We start from the raw sequence: 21,105 nt of genomic DNA on the forward strand, positions 1-21,105 counted from the left end.
CTGGCGCGACTATCCGGTGCACCCCTAGTTACCCCCTAATTGAACAGATTCTCCTTTCACTTACAGTCACAATTATTGCTTACTTAGTGGTTCATCACTAAAATTTCTATAGAGTAATTTATTTGTTAAATATTTGATGGGGGAAAATATGCTTTTGAATGAGCTATCTTTAGATTGAGCAAATATAGTAAACAAAACTATTTTAGTAAAAATAGTAATTAGTTTTCACTACATAATGTTTTTCTGTTTATTTTAAGATGAATAATATATTAATAATGACTTCTGACCTTTTCATACTCCTTCTTATCAACCACAAAAACTATTTTTAGGCGTTTAGAAATTTTGTTGTAAAGCTTGTCTAATGCTTTGAACATTGCTTGTGCCAGGTATTTAGCAGGATACTTTGATGTTCTTTCCATGCCAGGAGGCACAATGTAAACAGCTGATTTGTTGGTAGCTACATACAAGCATATTTTCAGTGACCTATAAATAGCCTGTAAATGCAAGAAAAGGGGTAAATGACATAGATTCAACAGTTACTTTTGAATTTCCCAAAACATAATATTTTGTTTGAAAAAATTGTATATGCCTATTGTATGGACAATCATATAAACCAGGGGTAGCCAACCTTTTGGTTCCATGCACCAATTTTCTTCACTTCTACTTAAGATGTGCCAGTTAAATTTTTACAAGTTTCAGACTTTTAAAGTATGGTTATTTGTACATATTTGGTTCGTTATACACTATTGTATAGTAAAGTAGGGGATTTAAGAAGAATTAACAACTTAACTTATTAAGTCTGTCTTTAACATTTTTATTTTATAATTATTTATTTATTACTTCAGTATGCCCTATAAGAAAAAAAGTAAAGTTTCCCTGTCAGACATTGTGGTCTATAGGGCAGCTAGATGATGTAAAGGTCATCTGTTTCTGTGGCCTACCATTAATGAAGGTGTCAAGTGGCCAAAACAATGACCAACCACCTTTACTTTTCCCAACTAATGTCAGGTACCCATTTAGAACTTTAGAGGTGCCCAAAGATCCCGAAATTAAAAATCCCAGTCTTCACCAGGATTTGAACCTGAGACCCCGTTCGATGCCAAGCGCTTTACCACTCAGCCACCACGCCTCCATATGACCTATAGACTAATTATAATTTGTGAACACTTATAGCAGTTTTAAATTTTAAAAAAATAAATAAACATACAGGCAATGTATATATATTAGCAGATTTTTTTAATGCTTTGCTTTCACCAAATCTGTAATGTGAAGAGTTGGTTTTTGTGACCTCAGTTTGTTTTTGATCCTTTTTATGAATGAAAATTCTTGCTCACATCAGTATCTAGGTATGCATAAGCAATATTACAGTTCCAGTAATTCTACCAGTCATTAACGGCTTATTTTACTCTAGTTAACTTTATTTAATGGATGATTTCCTAGACATGACTTTGCTTCCTCAAATATGTCTGACCATCTGGTTTTTACTTAGAATTTAAGGACAATAAGGTCTTTAAAAATGTTGAAATTGTCATGATTGTTTTTCCAATAAGGAAAAGCTTAAATAGGTAACAAAAAATGTCCAAGGCTAACTAAAAGAAAGAGCATAAATATTCACACAAAAAATCCAAAGCTAACAATTACATTAAACCAACATGTTCTTTGTTTTTTGGTCTGATTAGTTTTATAAACATTTCAGTCAATTCGGCGTCATAATATCTAGTAAATTAAGTTCCATAGAAATGTTCTATAAAAATGGATTATTATTATTTTTTTGCGAATAGGCATGCTTTTTCTTGATTTTTTTTTTTGGGTGAAATGCGCCACTTTTAATTGTGCAATGCGCCACTTCTGCTGCCTTAGGTTTTCCTCCCCTGATATAAACCATTTATAAAACAAGGCCAGTTTGTCTTTCATATGATCTTATCTTTTATGCAGATTGTACCAAATAGAAAACAATAATCACTTGTCAAATCTTTATCACAATTTTAAAATTTAAAATGCATAACCCATTTTTAAAACAAAATAGCACTAAATAAATTAGTCATTCAGAAACACAATTCTTTTTGTCTGACACACACACAAGAACCACCTTCACTACTTTGTTTGTGACTACTACTTATTTAAAAAATATTAAACTTATTAAACTATATATTTTTGTATAAAAATATACATTTATTAACAATTTTGTAAAATCTTAAAGTCCTAAAAAAAATAATCAAACTTTTTTACTTAATAAATCATAAGTGAAATCAAAATTATGTACCTCATCTGCATTGGGACCCCAGTCAGGACAGCAATAAATAATAACATCTTTATAAGGCAAGTATCTTACTGGAAAGTACCCATTCTCTGGTATGCCATCAGGATTGCTATCTTCAAAGTTTTGAATCTCTCTCTTTAAATGGTCGTGAGAAACATCAGATTGACTTACTATTGGGCTAGTGAATAGTTCCAGAGTTGGTAATATAGGATAGCAAAATAAATTATTTTGAAAGACCTGCAATAAAAATAAAAGAATTGAGAAGCTTGGAAATCATTTTTCTTAATATTTAAGCTTTATGATTTGTGTGTGTGTTAATACCCGCATTTAATTTGAGAAGAATAAATAAAACAATATGGACGGGTTTTTAGTCCACAAAGTGCATCATAAAAGATACACTCACTTTTAGGTTGTATTAGATAAACCTATCAAAATATCAGTTGTTACATTTGAAAACAAACTACCAAGACCTGTTTTTTTTTTCAACTCTGGGTATGTGTAATTCATTTTGTCTGAGAACATGCCCCACAAATCTCATGCGATGCTCTGTCACAACCTTACTAAGGAGTCAAATCCCAGTACGGCATAGGATTTCCTTGATTGAGACCCAATCTCTATTTAAACTAAAAAATATCTGGAGTTTTTTTTAACAAATTCAAAACCCAATTTAGCTACGCTCACAGAATTTGGTGAGTGTAGTTTGCTTAAGAATAATATTGAAGAGGGAGTTTTCAACCTCAAAACTCTCTGTAGGGGGATTTTAAACTCAAAACCATCTGGAGGGGTTTTAAACTTTTAAAAAAAGCCATCTGGAGGAGGAGGGTTTAAACTTTGGCTTGGCTATAAAAAGACTCAAAGAATTTTGGTGTGTAATTTACATTTTTTTATATCGAAGAGGTATTTTTTAGCTTCAAACCCGCAGCTGAAGAGGAGTTTAAACTTAAAACCCCTTTGGCTATGCTCATAGCATTTTGAGTGCATTATTTTTATTTGCTTTTTTATATTGAAGAGGTATTTTTTAGCTTCAAACCCGTTGAAAGGGGGTTTAAACTCAAAACCCCTTTAGCTACTCTCATAGAATTTTGAGTGTGTAATTTGCTTTGTTTTATATTGAAGAGGGTTTTTTTATCTTAAATTTCGGAGGGATTTTAAAATCAAAATCTTCCTTAGCTTTGCTCTTGAAATTCGGGGATTGTCATTTGCAGTTTTTTTCGTTTTATAGAAGAGGGGGAATTAACTGCAAAATACCCTGGTAGGGGTTTTAAACTCAAAACCCCCTTGGCTACGCTGGGGCAAGTGACGGTTTAGCATAAAAAATCTCACCTAAAATAAACAAAATCAAAGCAAAAAAATCAGTTACTGAATTCCGATTTCATGCTACATACAATAAAGTAAATGATAGACAGACTCATGCTGGCAGTGTTGGACAAGAAAAGTATCAAAATATAAATATCATAAGCAAAAGCAGAAAAGTTTCTCTGTGGTCTGCATTGTCAAAGAGGCTTGCTTGGTAGTTTGCTTGAACATACCTCCCCCATCATTTGCTGCAGTACGGAGAATAAATGTAAAAGAAATTTAGATTCATTTGCCAGTCATCTTCTCTAGTTACTCATTATGCAAATTTGCCACTCTAAATCAATAGAGAGATGCAATATTTAACTTATCTATGGCCTCCTTCTTTTTTGCAATCCCTATATATATAACTCGAACCTTCATGGAAAATTATGGATAGGCTCAAAAACCTGGTTGGACACAGATCTCGAAAGCGGCTCTAACCATTTTCATAGAAATTTGACAGTTGATCTATTGTTGGGAAAAGCTTGTTGGCCACACTGGGAAAACTCTAGTTTGACAGTTATAATTTTTCAAAGGAAAAAAAAAAAAGAAAGCATTTGGCTAGAGAACTAGAAAATATTTATCTTGAACGGACTATACATCTTCGGGTATTTCCACATTCATTCGAGCTTAATAAATTAATGTTCAGGAATATTACCTTCATCCTCTTCTAAATGCCTATCATTGGAATAGTATAAAGTCTAGTAGATTTATACAATGAAGCAGTGTAAAGAATGTTGTTTTTTCTAACATTCAGTAGTTATTAAGAGAAAACTCATTGCTCTATAAGTTGTTTAAAGGGAGGTATTGTCTTTTTAAAAAAAGTATTTCCTAATGTTTATCTTGTTAGTTGCATAAGATGGCATTCACATTCTGAGTAATGTGTGAAGTTATCTGCAATCTTAGCAGTCATACATAGCTTTTAAAAAAGAAAAAAAAAGTTACATTTTTTCTGCATTACTTTAAATATAACTGATTGTGATGAAGCAAAATCAAAACTAAAAATAAATTCTATGAAAATTTGCAACAATATTGGAAGAAACCTTAAGTAAAATATGTACAAATATAGCACTTGTCGTTACAGTTTTAAACATTTTTTCTAACATTTTTGTCCACCATACCCTATGAATTAGCAATAGGTGAATGAAATGTCAGAGTGTAAGCTTCTAATATATATATATATATATATATTTAAAACTTTTACATCAATGTACCTTTTTTTCCCGCTTATCTTATCAATTTTCCATAGAACACTAAGTTGTGCTTAGTTTACTTATACTTATGATGTTTTTGTTAGGAGCGAATACTTTAAAAAAAAAAATTTAATGGACATATTTTTTGATGTAATAAGTGGTCTAATTTTTTTTCTTATTTTTAAGTTTTATTTCATATTGATTACCACATTTCATGATTTTTTTCCCACTCTACAAATAAGCCAGTGGATTTTAATCTATAGACCTTATGCTTTATAAATATTCCATTCTGTAGTGTTTTAACAGCCATCTTAAAGTTAACTCAAACTTTCTGTTTGAAAATATTTTTAAAACGTCTAAATTTCAATAATAATAATGAGTAATTATTACAACATACCGGTACCCAAGATGGGGTGGTTGATGTAATTTGCACCATATTGGATGAATATTCAACATACTTTGAAGTATCTGTTATAGAAAAATATTTTAAAAGGCATAGTATAAATCATTACTGTGAAATCTTTACTAATAATGGGTTTGAACTTTGCCTGCTGACATCCGGCCCCCATAATCCTGATGAGGATTGGGCTAGGATGCAATTATCTTCAGAATCTGAAGGAACATCCAGAAAATGTAAAAGAATCCAACAAGTATAGTAGATTAATCATCTGTAAGCTACTGAAAAAGTGTTCTAAAAAAATTTACTTATTCATCTTACATTCAAATAGCATTGGTTGGGATTATATACTTATATTATTTGTTTGACAAAATAGAAAACATCAAACTGTGGGAGATGAATGAACAGAAAAATATAGAGGTGCAGATCTTAGGAAGTAGGAAGTGAAAATGGATTGGTCACACCCTTAGAAAAAATACCAATAACTGAGCTAGACAGGCCTTAGAGAGGAACCCCTAGGGAACAAGACGTAGAGGAAGACCAAAATTTAACGTGGCAATGCAGTATACTTGATGAAGCTGAGAGGACATGAAAGAGCTGGGAAGCTATTAAAAAAACTAGCAAGAGACCGTGGGGAGTGGCGTGCTTTTACTGAGGCCCTATGTTCCATGTTTGATTTATAAGCATGATTGTCCCTAAAGTGCCACCCAAAAGAGCATTCATAATCCAGGTATGTTAAAAAAAAAGAAAAAACAGTGGGGTTTCCTGCTAATAAACTATTACTTACTTTTAAGGCTTATTTGATCCCATTTTTCTTGATCGGGTAGTCCAAACTGGTAACTAAAATTTTTTATGTAATATTTAAATGCATTAAACACAGACTCATGGTCAGAGTCACAAATGTAAACATCTAACTCCTGTCCAGTGCTTGTAGCTCCCATGTCGCTGTAAAGTGCTTCAAACAATTGTTCATATATTGTTTTGGCTACTAAATCAAGAGGAAATGAGCAACGATCATCATGTATGTTTTCCAGTGATAGTGCAATGTTAGAATATCCCAAGTGTACAGCTTGCTTAAAAATAATATTAACACTTTTTTGAAAACTGCTTCTTAGCTTATCCAGAAAATCAGGATCCTCCTCTCTCAAAGACCAAGCAGGCAATAAAAGATTGTAATGCTGTGAAATAGATCTTTTGAGACTTATCTCACCTGAAGAAAAAAAAAAAGGATCAGTAATACAAAATATACTCGCTTTTCACAAGAAAAAAATACAATACAATAAATAAATAAAAATGAGAGTAAAGAGATGAAGAGACATGACACTTTAAAGAGGCCAATGTTAAAAACGACACTTTAAACAGGCCAATGTTAAACAAATTATGAAGTTAGAAATAGGCCTAAGTATTTAATTTTTATATTTTAGGCCTAAGCATGTAATTATAACTTTTTCAACAACAACAAAAATTTTGACTTAACAACAAAATTGCATAAATCATGGAATGATCAAATAGTATTAAAAGAGGATTGAGACTTGAGTCCAAAAGGAAACGTATTTCTAAATATGTGTGTAACCGTGAATATAGAACACACAAATTTACAAAAAAAAGTAAAATATTCTTTCCTAAGAAAAAAATAAGTTTTACACATTCTTTGTAATTTTCTCCAAAATGTGTCAGTCTCAAATTAAAGTTAACCAGAACATAAATATCTTCACTAAGACAACCAATATTTTTATAGTTTAAACTATACATTTTTACTCAAATGTTAATGGCAAAATGCCTGCCAAAAATAAAAATATAGATATAGAAAAATGTCTTACTATAAGAAATACAAACAATAAAATGAAATAGCCTAGATATTTTAAATATAGTAATATAAACTGTCAAATGTGGTGTCGGTTAAGAGAAAATGATTGAATAGTTTTATTTTGTTTTAGCTTTTGTCACATCAGCAAAATTCTGACATCATTTGTAGACTATTGAAAAAGGACATTTTCAATCTATGGTATGACAAAGATTGGTTGTTTTACAATGTGGATTTCATTCTACTGTCATGTTTTGGATATTCCTTCAGATTTGAAGATAATTAGATCCTAGTCCTATGATAGTGGAATGCAAGTTTTGAACCTGAGACCAGAGCACATATCAGATGACCAGGCAGCCTTAGTCATAACTGCACTCCTTAGTGAACATGACTACCAAAAAATGATAATTAGGTGGCAGATTTCTGAGTGGCCTCCTCCATTTTCCTGTCTTTGTAGATTTCATTTGCCCAGAGACAAACATCTAATTTTTTTTTTATTTCTTCTCTGTAAGCTACTTAAGATATCTAAATTGTGCTTGTTAAGACTACAACAGTATTAGACTGCTGATACTGTCCAAACATGTAGGAAAAGAAACTGTCATTGACTCTACTGTTATCACCAGCATCATGATATGACTGATGATGGTAGCTTGACATAGCTTGATGATTTGCCCTAAATGGATTATCTGGTGTTAGACTGCTGATACACTAGTGTCAGAATATCCAGAAAAAGCCACTGTCTTATTGACTCTACTATCATCCCCAGCATCATGATATGACTGAAGATGGTAGCTTGACAGTTGACCCTAAATGGATTATGTGGGTCTCTGGAAGATAGCCCTCATGCAAGAGTGTGCTAAGATCCCTTTTTCCTCATTAATAACCAGTCACTGATCACAGGCTAATCTTTCAACAAAGGAGATTTTTTTAAAAAAATCAATAAGGAAGACTATGCAGTAAAGAAGGCACAGTGACAGGAAAGAAACTGGGCACATTGAAGCACTAAAAGGGCAGAATAAATAGGAGGACAATTGAATTTCCTCTTAGATTAATGAATACACCATCTTGAAACCTAACCTTTCAGAACTTATGATCTTGAAACATAAAATTATTATTATTTTCTTGCAAAAGTATTCATCTAAAAGAGTCAAGTGTTTCTAAATTATTTACTCAAACTAATTTTTAAATATCTTAGACATTTTAAAAAATTAAATTGAATTTTTCTAAACAATATTACAACCTGTTTAAAAGTAGTCTCCTTTTCTTTAATAAGAAGATAAATATATCTACTTATAAAGATAGACAATTAATATATCTACTAATAAATAATAAATAAAGACTATTGCCAGTAAATAAAAAAACAAACCATTTTGAGCAGGAAGTATTCCTACTGACATTTGTGTCTTGATATCCTCAATATGACCTTGCAGTAGATGTATTTTTAAGCTTCCACAATGGGCAGTAAACAAAAGAATAGCTTTGTAATCATAGTCTTCTGTTTCTATTACCTCTGCTTCTCTTAACAGATTTAATTTATCAGAAACAAGTATGCAACATTGGGTTGATTTGGATATTTCAGAAATGATTTCTCTACCTTGATTCAATTTGGCAAATTGTGATAAGCCTTGATATTCTAATATTTTCTCTTGATGCTGAATACTATCAAGGTACTTTTGAAAGCTTGTTATGGAATAATCGGAGGTGAAGGGTTTAAAACTGACTATTAACTTATTAGGTAGTAATTTTATATCTGTCACATCTTTTCCTTTTTTCAATTCTTGCATAAACATTGTGCAATATTCATACTGGTATGTATTAATTGAATATTCTAATATCAAAATCTCATCAACCATTTTTTCTGTTGATTTATGACGGATGACTTTTTCATCAGGTTGATTTGTAGTGTCCTTAACTAAAGGATTTTTCAATATCTCTTTTATTTGGTAATCCAAAATGTCTACATCACTTGAATGATAATTTAAACACATAAAGATTAATTTTCCTTCCAGAAATACAATTTGACAAAAGGAATGCTCTTTATTAAAGGAATCTCTGTAATTAATGAGTTCGTGATCTATTTCTCCACAATCAAACATTTTTGTGATGACTAAATTGTTCACATAGTCTGCAAATCTTTCCTGAAAAAAAAACAAAAATTTTTGCAAATAACTTGATGTGGCTAAAAAATATAGACATAATAAAGTTAAAATGTGTTGACTACTTAAGTACAGAAGCTAAATGAAGAAGAAAATTTTTCTATATTAAGTTATTTCAACCTCAATTCCAAACTTCAAATAATCAGCTTAATTTGTTTGATATATGCCATTTCAATTTAATCGGTAAGTTGAGAAACATGTCTAGAAGCAAATATTGAACATAAGTGAGAAAAACAAATTAGAGACCCTTAAAATTAATTGCAATGTCACACTACAACTTATCCATACAGATTCAAATGTGAGAGTCTCAATTTAATAAATCAACAAGTTCAGACTCCAGTTAAGAGTGAAAGAAAAATTGTTTACACAGTTAAGCTATTTCATTTTGCCTCAATTATGTGAGAGGACTTGCAAAGTGTGGATGAAATGCATACTGCAAGTTACTTACCTAATTTTCCATCAACAATTTAAACATAAGGGAGCATAGGCAGTAGCATTACAAAAATTAACATGCCTTCCCTTGTTTTAAGTTTTAAATAGGTAGTATCTTTTTACATGTAATATTATTAGAATATCAGAAATATCTATGCATTGCAATGTGTGTGAAGAGATAAAAAAAATACAGTTAAGTAAAAGTACCAGGAAAAAGAAGAAGAGGCAGACAGAGAAAGCGATGGGAGGACAACATAAGAGAATGGACGGGCCTGCCATTGAAAGAGGTTCTAAGGCATAAGACAGATAGGAATGGAGAAAGATGGTCGACGAATCTTGCATGGTGCCCCAACGGTCCAACAGACTAAGGGATAGGTAAAGGTAAAAGAAAAATTCCAAGACTTCAGAATACTGTTATTTTAATATTGACACATTGATTCATTTGTAGGATAATTGTAGGCATAGCATTTGTGGCCAGTATTGAAGTCCAGAGACTAGACAACAACAATCACAGGATATTTGAATTCTTCAATGTAAAATGTGCCATATTTACATAAAATATACAGTTAAAAGAAGAATGATACAAGATAAATCCAATCTGTATGAACATAACTGACAATATATATATTCACTCGGTACATGACTGACTATTGTCTCTCTTCCTACATGGTTACTTTGTTAGCTTACTTCTTAAATTTGATTGCCGTTCTGTTACATGACTACTTGATTAACTAACTGACTAAACTCTCACTCTCTCATATGCCCGTACTTCCAGTCATTCAAAATTAAAGTTCATGCTCTATGTTCATCTAAATTCACCTAAATAAGTTCAATAACAATAAGTTCACAGTTTTATCTGTGACAGTTTGATATCACAGGACTAGAAAAAGATAATTATTCATGTCAAAGAATACTTTAACATAGACAGCCCATTATTAGATTTAAACAAGAAAGAGTTATGTCAGATGTATAAAGCTGTACACAAACGAGTGACTTACACAGAGCAATAGGAAAATGTTATCATACCTTGAAGTATAAGAAATATACAAGTGTGCTAAACTGACAAATAAACAAAAAAATTGTGATCAGATTTAGATATTATTATAAACTTAGAAACAATAGGTGCTAAGATGGTGTATGTAAAATTGATGACCAGAAGTGATCTAAAATTGGCCAGGTCCAAATTAATAGTTGGTAGAAGGTGAGGGGGAAAATGACGATGAAATTCACAGATGCTATTTTTATCACAAAGTTTATATCAACTCACTCTGTCTGTCTGGCCAAAAGCTTGTACACGTTATTTCTCCTACACCCTATCTCGGATCGGATTTTGCACAGAAATAAAGATATGATGAATAGAAAAAAAATAATAGTGCTATTTAGACAAACTCAGCGAGTCTTCCTTCTTGCAGTATGGTCAGAAGTAGTAGTCCCGATGTGCCCGTTTGGTCATCACATTAGCTAGTTGTTCTCTTCCAGGACACCTGTCCTGTGCATCTCATTGATCGAAGCGATGTCAATACGCAGTCTTTTGTCTTCAACTAGAGTAGTGGTCTGTAGTGCTTCAATGACACTTTTTGCCTTCAACTAGCTCAGTGGTCTGTAGTGCTTCAATGACACTTTTAGCCTTCAACTAGCTCAGTGGTCTGTAGTGCTTCAATGACACTTTCTGCCTTCAACTAGCTCAGTGGTCTGTAGTGCTTCAATGACACTTTCTGCCCTCAACTAGCTCAGTGGTCTGTAGTGCTTCAATGACACTTTTTGCCTTCAACTAGCTCAGTGGTCTGTAGTGCTTCAATGACATTTTTTGCCTTCAACTAGCTCAGTGGTCTGTAGTGCTTCAATGACACTTGTTGCCTTCAACTAGTTCAGTGGTCTGTAGTGCTTCAATGACACTTTTTGCCTTCAACTAGCTCAGTGGTCTGTAGTGCTTCAATGACACTTCTGTTGTCAATGAAAACTGTGATAGACAAAGACTTTCTTAATACGATAGATTTCTTCGATTACAGTTCTGTAAAATATGGCAGACTCTAGGCCTTCTTGCAACCCTAATGCCTCAGTAGCTTGTGTAGATCTCACTACCCTTTTGATCTTTGAGGCTTTCCAAAAAATTGAAAAACAATGCCCGTCGCTGTCTTTAATCCATACAATATTGGCGCTTGTACTTCCTGTACTACCACTCAGATTATCCAAGGCCACATCGCAGAACAGAAGCAGCTCCCAGTCTTCTTCGAGTTTTCCATTTGGACCTCTATATAGTTGTATGGGTCCTAAATCTTTTAGCTCTCCAATGACTTTTATTGCTTGCAGATTAGGTCTGTAACCAAAGTTTTATTTAACTTTGTGCTTAGATCAACTAAATCAAAAACCATATCAAGTCTGGAGCCTTGAACGATCCAATTTAACAGGCCAATGAGTTTTCTGAACAATGACTGATAAGTCAGCTACTGGAAATAAAAAAACAGACTAGCAGCAAACACCTAAACCTTTTGCAACTCAACATCTTAGGCCTACAAAACAAGACAACAGAACTCCAACACATACTCAAGAAGCATGATATACACATAGCGCTATTGCAAGAAACACTACTGCCCAAGAAAAAAATAAACATCACAGGCTACACACAGTACAGATGCCTTTGCACCAAATGCCAGAGAATTATGACCCTCATAAGAAACGACACACAAGCCACAGTAAAACAAATACAGAACAATACAGACATCGACACGCAGGAAATACTTCTTTGGAGAGGAGGAACAAAGTACACCATCAAAAACTACTATTGCCCACCATCATAAACAGCAGAAATAGACATACAACTACCACACTACACAAAGACAATAATAGCTGGCGACTTCAATGCACACACACCTTCCCTAGGCTACCCACACTACAACAAGCGTGGCAAAGAAATAGAGGATGTAACAAATGCCTCTAACCTACAACTTCTGCAAAACAAAACTTCACCTCCAACTTTCCTCCACAGAGCACACAACACAACTAGCAGACCTGACCTATCTTTTATCTCTACAGACATTACCGACTCTTCTAAAATAACAGTACTTGAAGACATAGGTAGTGACCACAGGCCTATACTCCTCAGTATTGGAACGCCAGGTAGATACCAATCCAGCAAAACAACTAGATGGAACTATAAAAAAGCTAACTGGGCAGCTTTTTCACAAGAAACAGACACAAGACTATCAAGCATAATTGAGACAGACGTCAATTCAACCTACACAACTATAGTCTCCAACATCTTACAAGCAGCAAAAAAAAAAACAACACATCCCTCGAGGCCAAGTTAAGAAATACAAACCTTTTTGGACACCTGAATTAGATAAATTAGTAAAAGAAAGAAACATGGCCAGGAAGACTATAGAAAAAAACCCTACTAGAGAGAACAAGACAACGTACAATAAATTGACAGGGCTTATAAGATACAAAATTAAAACAGAAAAAAAGAAAAAGTGGACCACAACATGCGAACAACTAGATCTAAACAAGGATGGTCGAAAGGCCTGGACCCTTCTGCACCGGCTAGCAGGAAAGAAACAAATAACAAACCCCCAACCTATACAAGGCACTGACGACATAATAACAGAAAACCTTAAAAAGGATGAAACCTTCAATAAATATTTTGCCAGCATTAACAAGTCAAAGCCAAGAAAACAACTGGACCAGGCTTTCAGTAATATCTTAAAGAAAGAAGAAAAAGCTCCAACAGTCAACTGTCAGATCTTTGACACTCCCTTCACTCTACATGAGCTCAATACTGCCCTAAAAAGCCTCAAGTCAAGAAAATCCCCTGGAACCGATAAAATAACAAACGAAATGATTCGGGGACTAGGACCACAGGCCCAAAAACTGTACACCTAACTTTATCAACCATACATGGAAAACTGGAGATATACCACAGGAATGGAGAACCGCAAACATAATACCCATTTTAAAGAAAAATAAACCACCTGGAGACCCAAAAAGTTATAGACCAATATCTCTAACATCCAACATTGGGTAAATGGCTGAAAAAAATGATCAATAACCGACTTTATTGGTGGCTAGAAAGTACTTGCTCACTCCACAATGCACAAGCTGGCTTCAGGAAAGCAAGTAGAACAGAAGACCACCTCTTTCGTTTTATCCAGGACACAGTAGAAGGGTTTCATGAAAACAAGCACACTACAGCAGTATTTATAGATTTGCAGCAAGCCTATGATAGAGTGTGGAGAAAAGGTCTATTTTTGAAGATGAAAAAAATGGGCATCCATGGAAAAATGTACAGCTGGATCAGGGCATTCTTAAAAAACAGAACCATCCAAACCCGATTCGAAGGTGCCATCTCTAGTAAAAAAAAAGTTTGGAAGAAGGACTACCACAAGGTTCAGCCCTTAGCTGCACTCTCTTTCTAATCTTCATGAATGACCTCCCGGACCTCATTTCGGTCAATAAGGCACTTTATGCAGACGAACTTTTAATTTGGACTACAGAGAAATATCCAGTGCTGACTAGATCCAAACTAAATTGAGCCTTCACAACTATCCCCACATATTCAAAATTATGGAAAATGGAAATAAACAAAGAAAAGTCAGTTTATTCAATCTTTAGCCACAGCAACAAAACAGCAAAAAGAAACTACATCCTAAAATAGACTCTCAGCCAATAAATAAAAAAGAAAATCCAACATATCTTGGTGTAAAACTAGACCAAAGACTGTCTCTAAAACACTTTATGGCAGATTTAAAAGAAAAGGCATCACAAAGATTAAACATAATAAAACACCTAGCAGGAACATCCTGAGGAGCTGAAAAGAAAACCTTAAGACAGTTATACACTGGATATGTCAGATCTGTAATTGATAACTGTTTCTCCATACAAGTAGCTGCCAACAAAACCTATCAATCATCATTAGATACAATCCAAAACCAAGCCTTGCGGCTAATTAGTGGAGGTATGAGAACTACTCCCACAGCAGCCTGTGAAATAGACTCCAATATTGAACCTCTTATGTTAAGGCGCAACAGAGCAGCATTAGAAGCTATTGAGAGATACAGAAGGTTGGGGGACGATCATCCAAATAAATTACTAACACAGAGAAATAGGAAAAACAACCAAAAAAAAGCAAAGGACTCTGATCCAACTTATTGACGAACTAGCCCTAAAACACCACCTACCCAATAAACCATATCCTCTTTGAATGCCCCTCCCTAATCCACCTTAGGCAGACCCTACTTCCACTACAGCCCAACATAACCAACACCCTGTACGGCAGTGCTGAACAACTGAAGAAAAAAGCACACTTTTTTTCCTTGGCACAGTCTGCAAAAGAGCTCACAGCTCAGCAGCAATAAAGCTGGCTAGAAGAAGAAGAAGAAAAAGAAGAACAATGACTGATCTGCATCATTCAACTGCAAGTCCTTTTGCAAACATTTTGCAGGGGTCTAATTTTGGGCGATCAAGTTTTTCTATGTACTCATGTGGTCCAGGATGATTCCATCTGTAATTGTCTGATGTTGAATTCGATATAATAAAATTTCCGCTCTTCTATTTTCCCTGCCACAAATCACACATTGCCTTCTCAAAAATGTCTTGCCAGCATGAAGAAAATCGTCGATGTGGCAACAAATAATGTGAATAGTGCTGGATCAAAGTTTGACTGTTTGCAATCAAGTTCAATAAGCTCTTCTTTGACACTTAAATAGAACTGTCTTGCACCATCCTTGAATCCATATGGCCCATACTTCCGTTTCCAGATAACTTTCCTTGGAGTGTTACTCTCTTTTGGAGGTATAATATGTACATCTCTGCCCAGGGGCTTTTCTTGTAAAAACGCAGACTTGATGTCTGTTGTTTTAATCTGCCACTGTTTACTAGCCACAATTGCCAACAAAAATTCTCATAGAACCTTTGGCTACAGCTGGACTATCTTTTGGTATTAAGTCTTGCTCTTCAAATCCTCTTACAACAAAATGTGCTTTTGGTGAACCATTTGTCATCGTTATAACCCAACGTGTAGAAATAGCAGCTTTCAGTCCATATCAGAATGGATTGTGTGAAGGAGTCCACGCTATTACGGATCACATGCTAATGAAACTCGAGGCTGTAAAAAATGTTGATCTGGAAACTCTCTTATTCTGCGCAATTATGGCTAAAAACTCTTTGCAAGTGAGTAATGGTTATAGTAGCCATCAGCTTGTGCTCTTAACAAATCCTCCCTTAAAAATGTACAATTTTAACTTGGCTTCTTCATACAACGTCTCCTGATTTCCATATTTCATTCCTGTCAAAACAAGCATCTTTTTGTTTCTTGTTATTCTTGCCTTTCTGAGTAACTTGAAGGTCATAATCTCAGGTAACACCTTTATCTTTTCTTCTATATTTTGTGTCAAATTCTGCAATGAAATCCTGTATGGACTGGTTTTCCCTTTAAAAAATTTTCTAACTCGTCAAATTTGAGAATACCATCTGCCAGGTCGTCTATGGCCAAATTCTTGTCAAGAAACTTCAACAATTTCTCGAAGCCTTCCCGACATTTGAGCTCTGATAGGTCTAATTGTTCGAACACTTTCTCTCTTATCCCTGATTCACTGTTTTGTGGTAGTGAAAGGGCTATGGCTATCGCTCTTTTCTTTTAGGTCAGTTATTTCATTCCATGCGAGTAACGCTTGTTTACACAATTTGTATGGCTTTTCTTTAACAAATGATGAGATCTTATTCCTAGTAGCTTTAATACTCCAAATAGGATCAATAAAGTAAATACTTTTACTTACACGCTCTGCTACCACTTGTTAACTAGAAATAACCATAAACAACGCCAACACTCTCACATCAGATTCATGAGTGAATTTATTTACATACTTCGTTAACACATATATAACAAATAACAATCCAACATTCACTCTCTTAGTCAAGGGGAATCATTCCAGATACTTATATAAACAATGTCAACAGACTTTGCAATGTGGAAAGCTCAGAGCATTTCTAGGAATGGTATCACAGGGTGCGGCTAGTTATTGGTTGCACCCATCCATAATTTTCAAAGCTTGATAAGAAGTATTCCGAATTCTTATCAACATAATCCCACAAAGTGATTAAGCCTAACCACATTATACAACAAGCAATGTGGAACTAGGTCATTGCTAGATCTACATAATTGAAAATAAAAATATATTTTAAACATGCAGTAAAAATCTGGACATGTTTTTGTAAAAAGGTGTCATTTTTTTTTTTAAGATCCACTTCCGATCATAATAAATTACAACCTAATCATTTATAAACATTAGAATATTTAAATTTATGAAATGTACTTTAAATTCTTTTTGCTACTTTTCAACATTTTGTTAATATGGGGCACAGAGCTTCATGATTACTGGGTGCAGGAAATGTACTTAAATGGAGGTGTCAGAGGAAATGCAAAGAACTATAAGCTATACTGTCTTTGTAAACTTGATAAATTATAGTTTAGTGTTTTATGTATTTTTGCTACATTAATACAGTTGACCTTTAATTGTCTGATGGTTAACAGATCGGAGTGGTGTACAATGATAAAAAACAATGGATTACCATAGGTTAGGTGTACTTCAATGAATTTAGCCATAATATACCTTTTTATAAATTATATTTATAAGTACAGTAACAAGATACTTTAAATGGGATAAAATAAACAATAAATGAAAAACTTCCTCAACTTGGGGATAGTCACTCAACTTTCACTAATTTTTTTTCTCCCGATTTTTCATATCACAAACAGTAGGTCAGCCGATGCCCATTGAAGGAATGCAGAATTAATTAAATCAAATTTAAAAAAAAAAAATATTCTTACTGTACACTGAGACCCCTTTTCCACAAGCATGCTAGATTCACAAAATTTTATTTGATGGTTTTGCTTTTCAATCTCATCTTGGACTGTTGTTTGGCTCAAAAATTTGTTTTCCTCATCTTTTAAATTAATCTGCAAAAAAAAAAAAAAGCAAGTAAACAAAAAATATAACAAGTGCTAATTAAGATGATACTATATAAACAATCCATAAACCCGTAATTAAATAAATACACTTGAAATATAAATTTAACAAATCTAAATTATAAATAACATTGCTGTCTAATTTCAAACACCAATCTGACCGTCAAATACATTGCTGAATAAACATTAGAAGATTATAACAATATAATTAAACAAAATGTTTGAAAATAGCAAAAATTTATTACATACTTTCACCAAAAACAAACGATTTAAGAGAGAGATTTTGTATCTTCACAGAAGCTTAAAGGTGCCTTCAAAGGGCCCACCCATGAGATCTGTTTGGTAAGCAATCCAAGTATAATGGCAGATACAGCAAGAATATCAGAAGCTATGGGCTACAAACTATCAACAACCTCCCTCTATGTGATTGTATTATTATTTGGTGGACTAATTTAAGTTTCAACTTGATCCGAGTATGGGCTTGGGAGAAATAATGTGCACAAAATTTTTACCAGACAGAGTGAGTTGATATAAGCTTTGTTAAAAAAGGACATTAATGTATCATAAAAATGTTATCATGGTTGACATTTTAGAACCACATTACCTGTTTATCCTCATCTTCAATGACTTTACAAATGTTTCTAACTGCAGTTTTTGGACCAAAAATTTCTGCTCCTTTTTCATTGATATTAATAAGTTGACAGTTATGATCTAAAGCCCCTTTGATATTCAATCTAACAAGGATTTCAGATATCAAACAATTTGTAAAGAAAATGAATACATTTGTATTTTGTAAGGTAACATCTTTTTCAATGCTTGCTCCTTCCTCCAATTTAGTATCACTGGAAGTTGATCTTTTCATCAAGGGTTCACTTAAATTGATCATTTCCAATTCAAGCCTGTGCCACTGATGATCATAAGGCTCTTGAAAACTTTCAAAAAAAGGGCAGACTGATATTTCTGTTTCATTTACTTTCCATTGTTTTTCACATGCTTTCAGTACTACATCTAAATTTATGGTTGAAAAAATAGAAAAAAAGAGAAAAAATACATTCAAATAATGTATAACATAGTTAACTTAGGAATATTTAAAATATCTTTTTTATCTGATTATCTTTTACATAGCATAACTTTCATACTTATAGCTTGCTCACAGCGCTATGGTCTAATCTCATTTGCTCATTTGTGGACCAGTGTGTGGGGGAGAGGTATCTGGAGAAGGTTTTCCATGCAGCCTTTGGGTGGTTAGAAAAACACAACTCTGTTTGAGCCATGTGTCAAACTTGGAGTCCCTTTAATACGTAGCCAAGCCAAGCTCAAGCGTACTTAACCTGTCTTCCACATTAAAAAGCTTTAAAAAATGCATGGTGAATAAATAGATTTTAAAAATATCTTTTTTACTTAAAATTACAATATCAAGAGGAAAAAAAAGGATTATCTTTATATAGTAACTAGAAGATGATATAAGGTTTTGCTCAATAACCTCTACAAATCATCTGAGATTTCAATACAATACCCTAAATTTCATGCTAATTAATTTTATCATATCTTGTTGAACCTCTTTTTATGTCAAAAGTCAATTATTTTTACAAATTTATGTCATTTGGAAGCTTTAAAAAGAATAGAAAAGCATGAACATCTTCAGAAGTACACAAAAAATAGAATTAGATTATGAAAAATAAAATATGATATAAAAAATTTGTTTAATTATTTATAACTTATTATACTTACCCCAGCCATCTTTGAATTCAAATTTAAAGCAGCTGTCTTCTAATGGAATTTTGCGAACTATAGTTGTTCTCAACCTTTTCATGAATAAAAGTGTGAGCTTGTCAATCAGACCAAAAATGCTGGCACTATATGACTGGATAAAAAGGTATGGGGTTGGTTTCTCAACACAGAAAACTAAACTTTCATTTCTCAAAGCTTCATAATGGATTTTTATTGATGCTTCTAGGTCTGTTTAAGAAAAATAGATTTAAAAGTACTATCAAAACATAATCTCTTAAATTAAAAAAAAATAATTTCAAACAAGAAACAGAGACGATTATGGAGTTATTATTGAATACTTAACTATTACTTAATTACAAAGCCTTTTATTTGAACATTACTGGATGAGTTGCAATATTTCTTAATAGCAAAACAAAAGAAACATGAGCTTTTACTAATGTAGTTGAAAAAAAGATAAGGTAGTGCACAAAAGAAACTATTTTACCCAACTTAACCCAGGTATAACAAAATCTTTTTTTTTTTTATAGGTAAAGCATATTATATACCTAAAGGTTCCTGAAACTTTAGCACAATTCTTGATTTATTGTAGGGGTCTCTCCAATTCATTAGTACTTCATTGCCTTCAAAATATTTATCTGCAAGTTCTTTTAACTTCTTTATTTCAATTTCTTGTTGAAATCTGCTTATGAAGAGAAGTCTCTCCATTTTATTTAGATCTAAATCTAAACTGTCTGGAAGCAAATGCTTGGAACTCTAGGCTATTTAAAAAAAAAAGGAAAATGATTGGCTTTCATTCTATAATTTAATGTTTAATAACATAATATACATTTAGACACTTATTTTTATGCATTACAACCAATATCAGTCTTAATGTATTTTAAAAAATTCATAGTAAAAATGCAAACAGGGCTGAGCAGTCAGTTGCATCTACAGTCTCTTAATATTTTCATTCATATCAAAATAAATTGATCTCAAAATAAAATATGTACAATCCCACACATATACAGATAGTCCTCACTTAATGAGAGATCCACTTAAAGACCAGAGCTATATGACTGACCAATTATTTTCAATGGCGTCAAGCAGTTTATGCCATCAGCTATATGATGAGAACTAAAGAAAAGTACTATTGACCCAAGACAATCTAGGTTTCAAACAACACCTCATAAATAACACAAACTGTCTTATTCACCTTCTCGTAGTTTATACCAAGAGCATATAAAACAAGGTTACAAAGACAGTTTGTGTGGAAACACAAACTCAAAATCGGCCCACGAAGTGGTCCACCCAGGCAGGTAAAAAGGCAGGTTTCAATTGAAATGGTCTAAAATATTATGATGTCGGATTTTCAATATGTTTACAAGTTTACAAGATCTAAATGGGACGGACAGACGAACTGACAGACAGACCACACAAAATTAAAAGTGTCTATTTCCCTTTCGGGGGCGGCCAAAAAAGGTCCATGTATAAGTATACTTAATTTTAATTGTTTTGCGGCATTAGTACTTTACTTTACACTGCGATCACATATACAATGAATGAGTTCCAGCTTGTTCACTGCCTGAATACAGTCAGCATAAATATTGTATGAATTTCTAGATGTAAACATAGTGATGTACAAATAGATGGCAAAATCTGGTCTACGTAGTCCTCATCATGCAAACAAACAAAAGGAACCACAAACTCCAGTGAGCTGAATGTTCAAAGGAAAAAGAAGGGCTCTCTAGCCCATGTTCAATCAGCAAAGCTGTTTCTCACTGGCATCTCATGCAGTGTTAGCCTTTTAATGATTAGTGGTGTTATATTGTAAGAAAACGTAAGACACGTCTCTATGGCA

At 33.3% G+C, this 21,105-nt stretch overlaps 1 protein-coding gene across 8 annotated transcripts in view; it reads right to left on the reverse strand.

Annotated features, from left to right (window-relative positions):
• LOC106067000 (uncharacterized) overlaps window positions 1–21,105 on the reverse strand; it is a 58,416-nt gene that overhangs the window by 34,319 nt on the left and 2,992 nt on the right. For all 8 annotated transcript variants that reach the window (XM_056008172.1, XM_056008156.1, XM_056008181.1 and 5 more), the window contains 9 exons: window positions 19,814–20,026; window positions 19,269–19,496; window positions 18,142–18,545; window positions 17,400–17,528; window positions 8,356–9,127; window positions 5,973–6,395; window positions 5,186–5,256; window positions 2,264–2,497; window positions 288–494 (listed from right to left, as the gene is read on the reverse strand). In XM_056008172.1, coding sequence (XP_055864147.1) covers window positions 288–494; window positions 2,264–2,497; window positions 5,186–5,256; window positions 5,973–6,395; window positions 8,356–9,127; window positions 17,400–17,528; window positions 18,142–18,545; window positions 19,269–19,496; window positions 19,814–19,973 — 2,628 coding nt within the window. In that variant the 5' untranslated portion in view covers window positions 19,974–20,026. The remainder of the gene's footprint in view (window positions 1–287; window positions 495–2,263; window positions 2,498–5,185; window positions 5,257–5,972; window positions 6,396–8,355; window positions 9,128–17,399; window positions 17,529–18,141; window positions 18,546–19,268; window positions 19,497–19,813; window positions 20,027–21,105) is intronic.

The sequence above is a fragment of the Biomphalaria glabrata genome, chromosome 1 (assembly GCF_947242115.1).
Source record: "Biomphalaria glabrata chromosome 1, xgBioGlab47.1, whole genome shotgun sequence".
NCBI classification, from domain to species: Eukaryota; Metazoa; Mollusca; class Gastropoda; family Planorbidae; genus Biomphalaria; species Biomphalaria glabrata.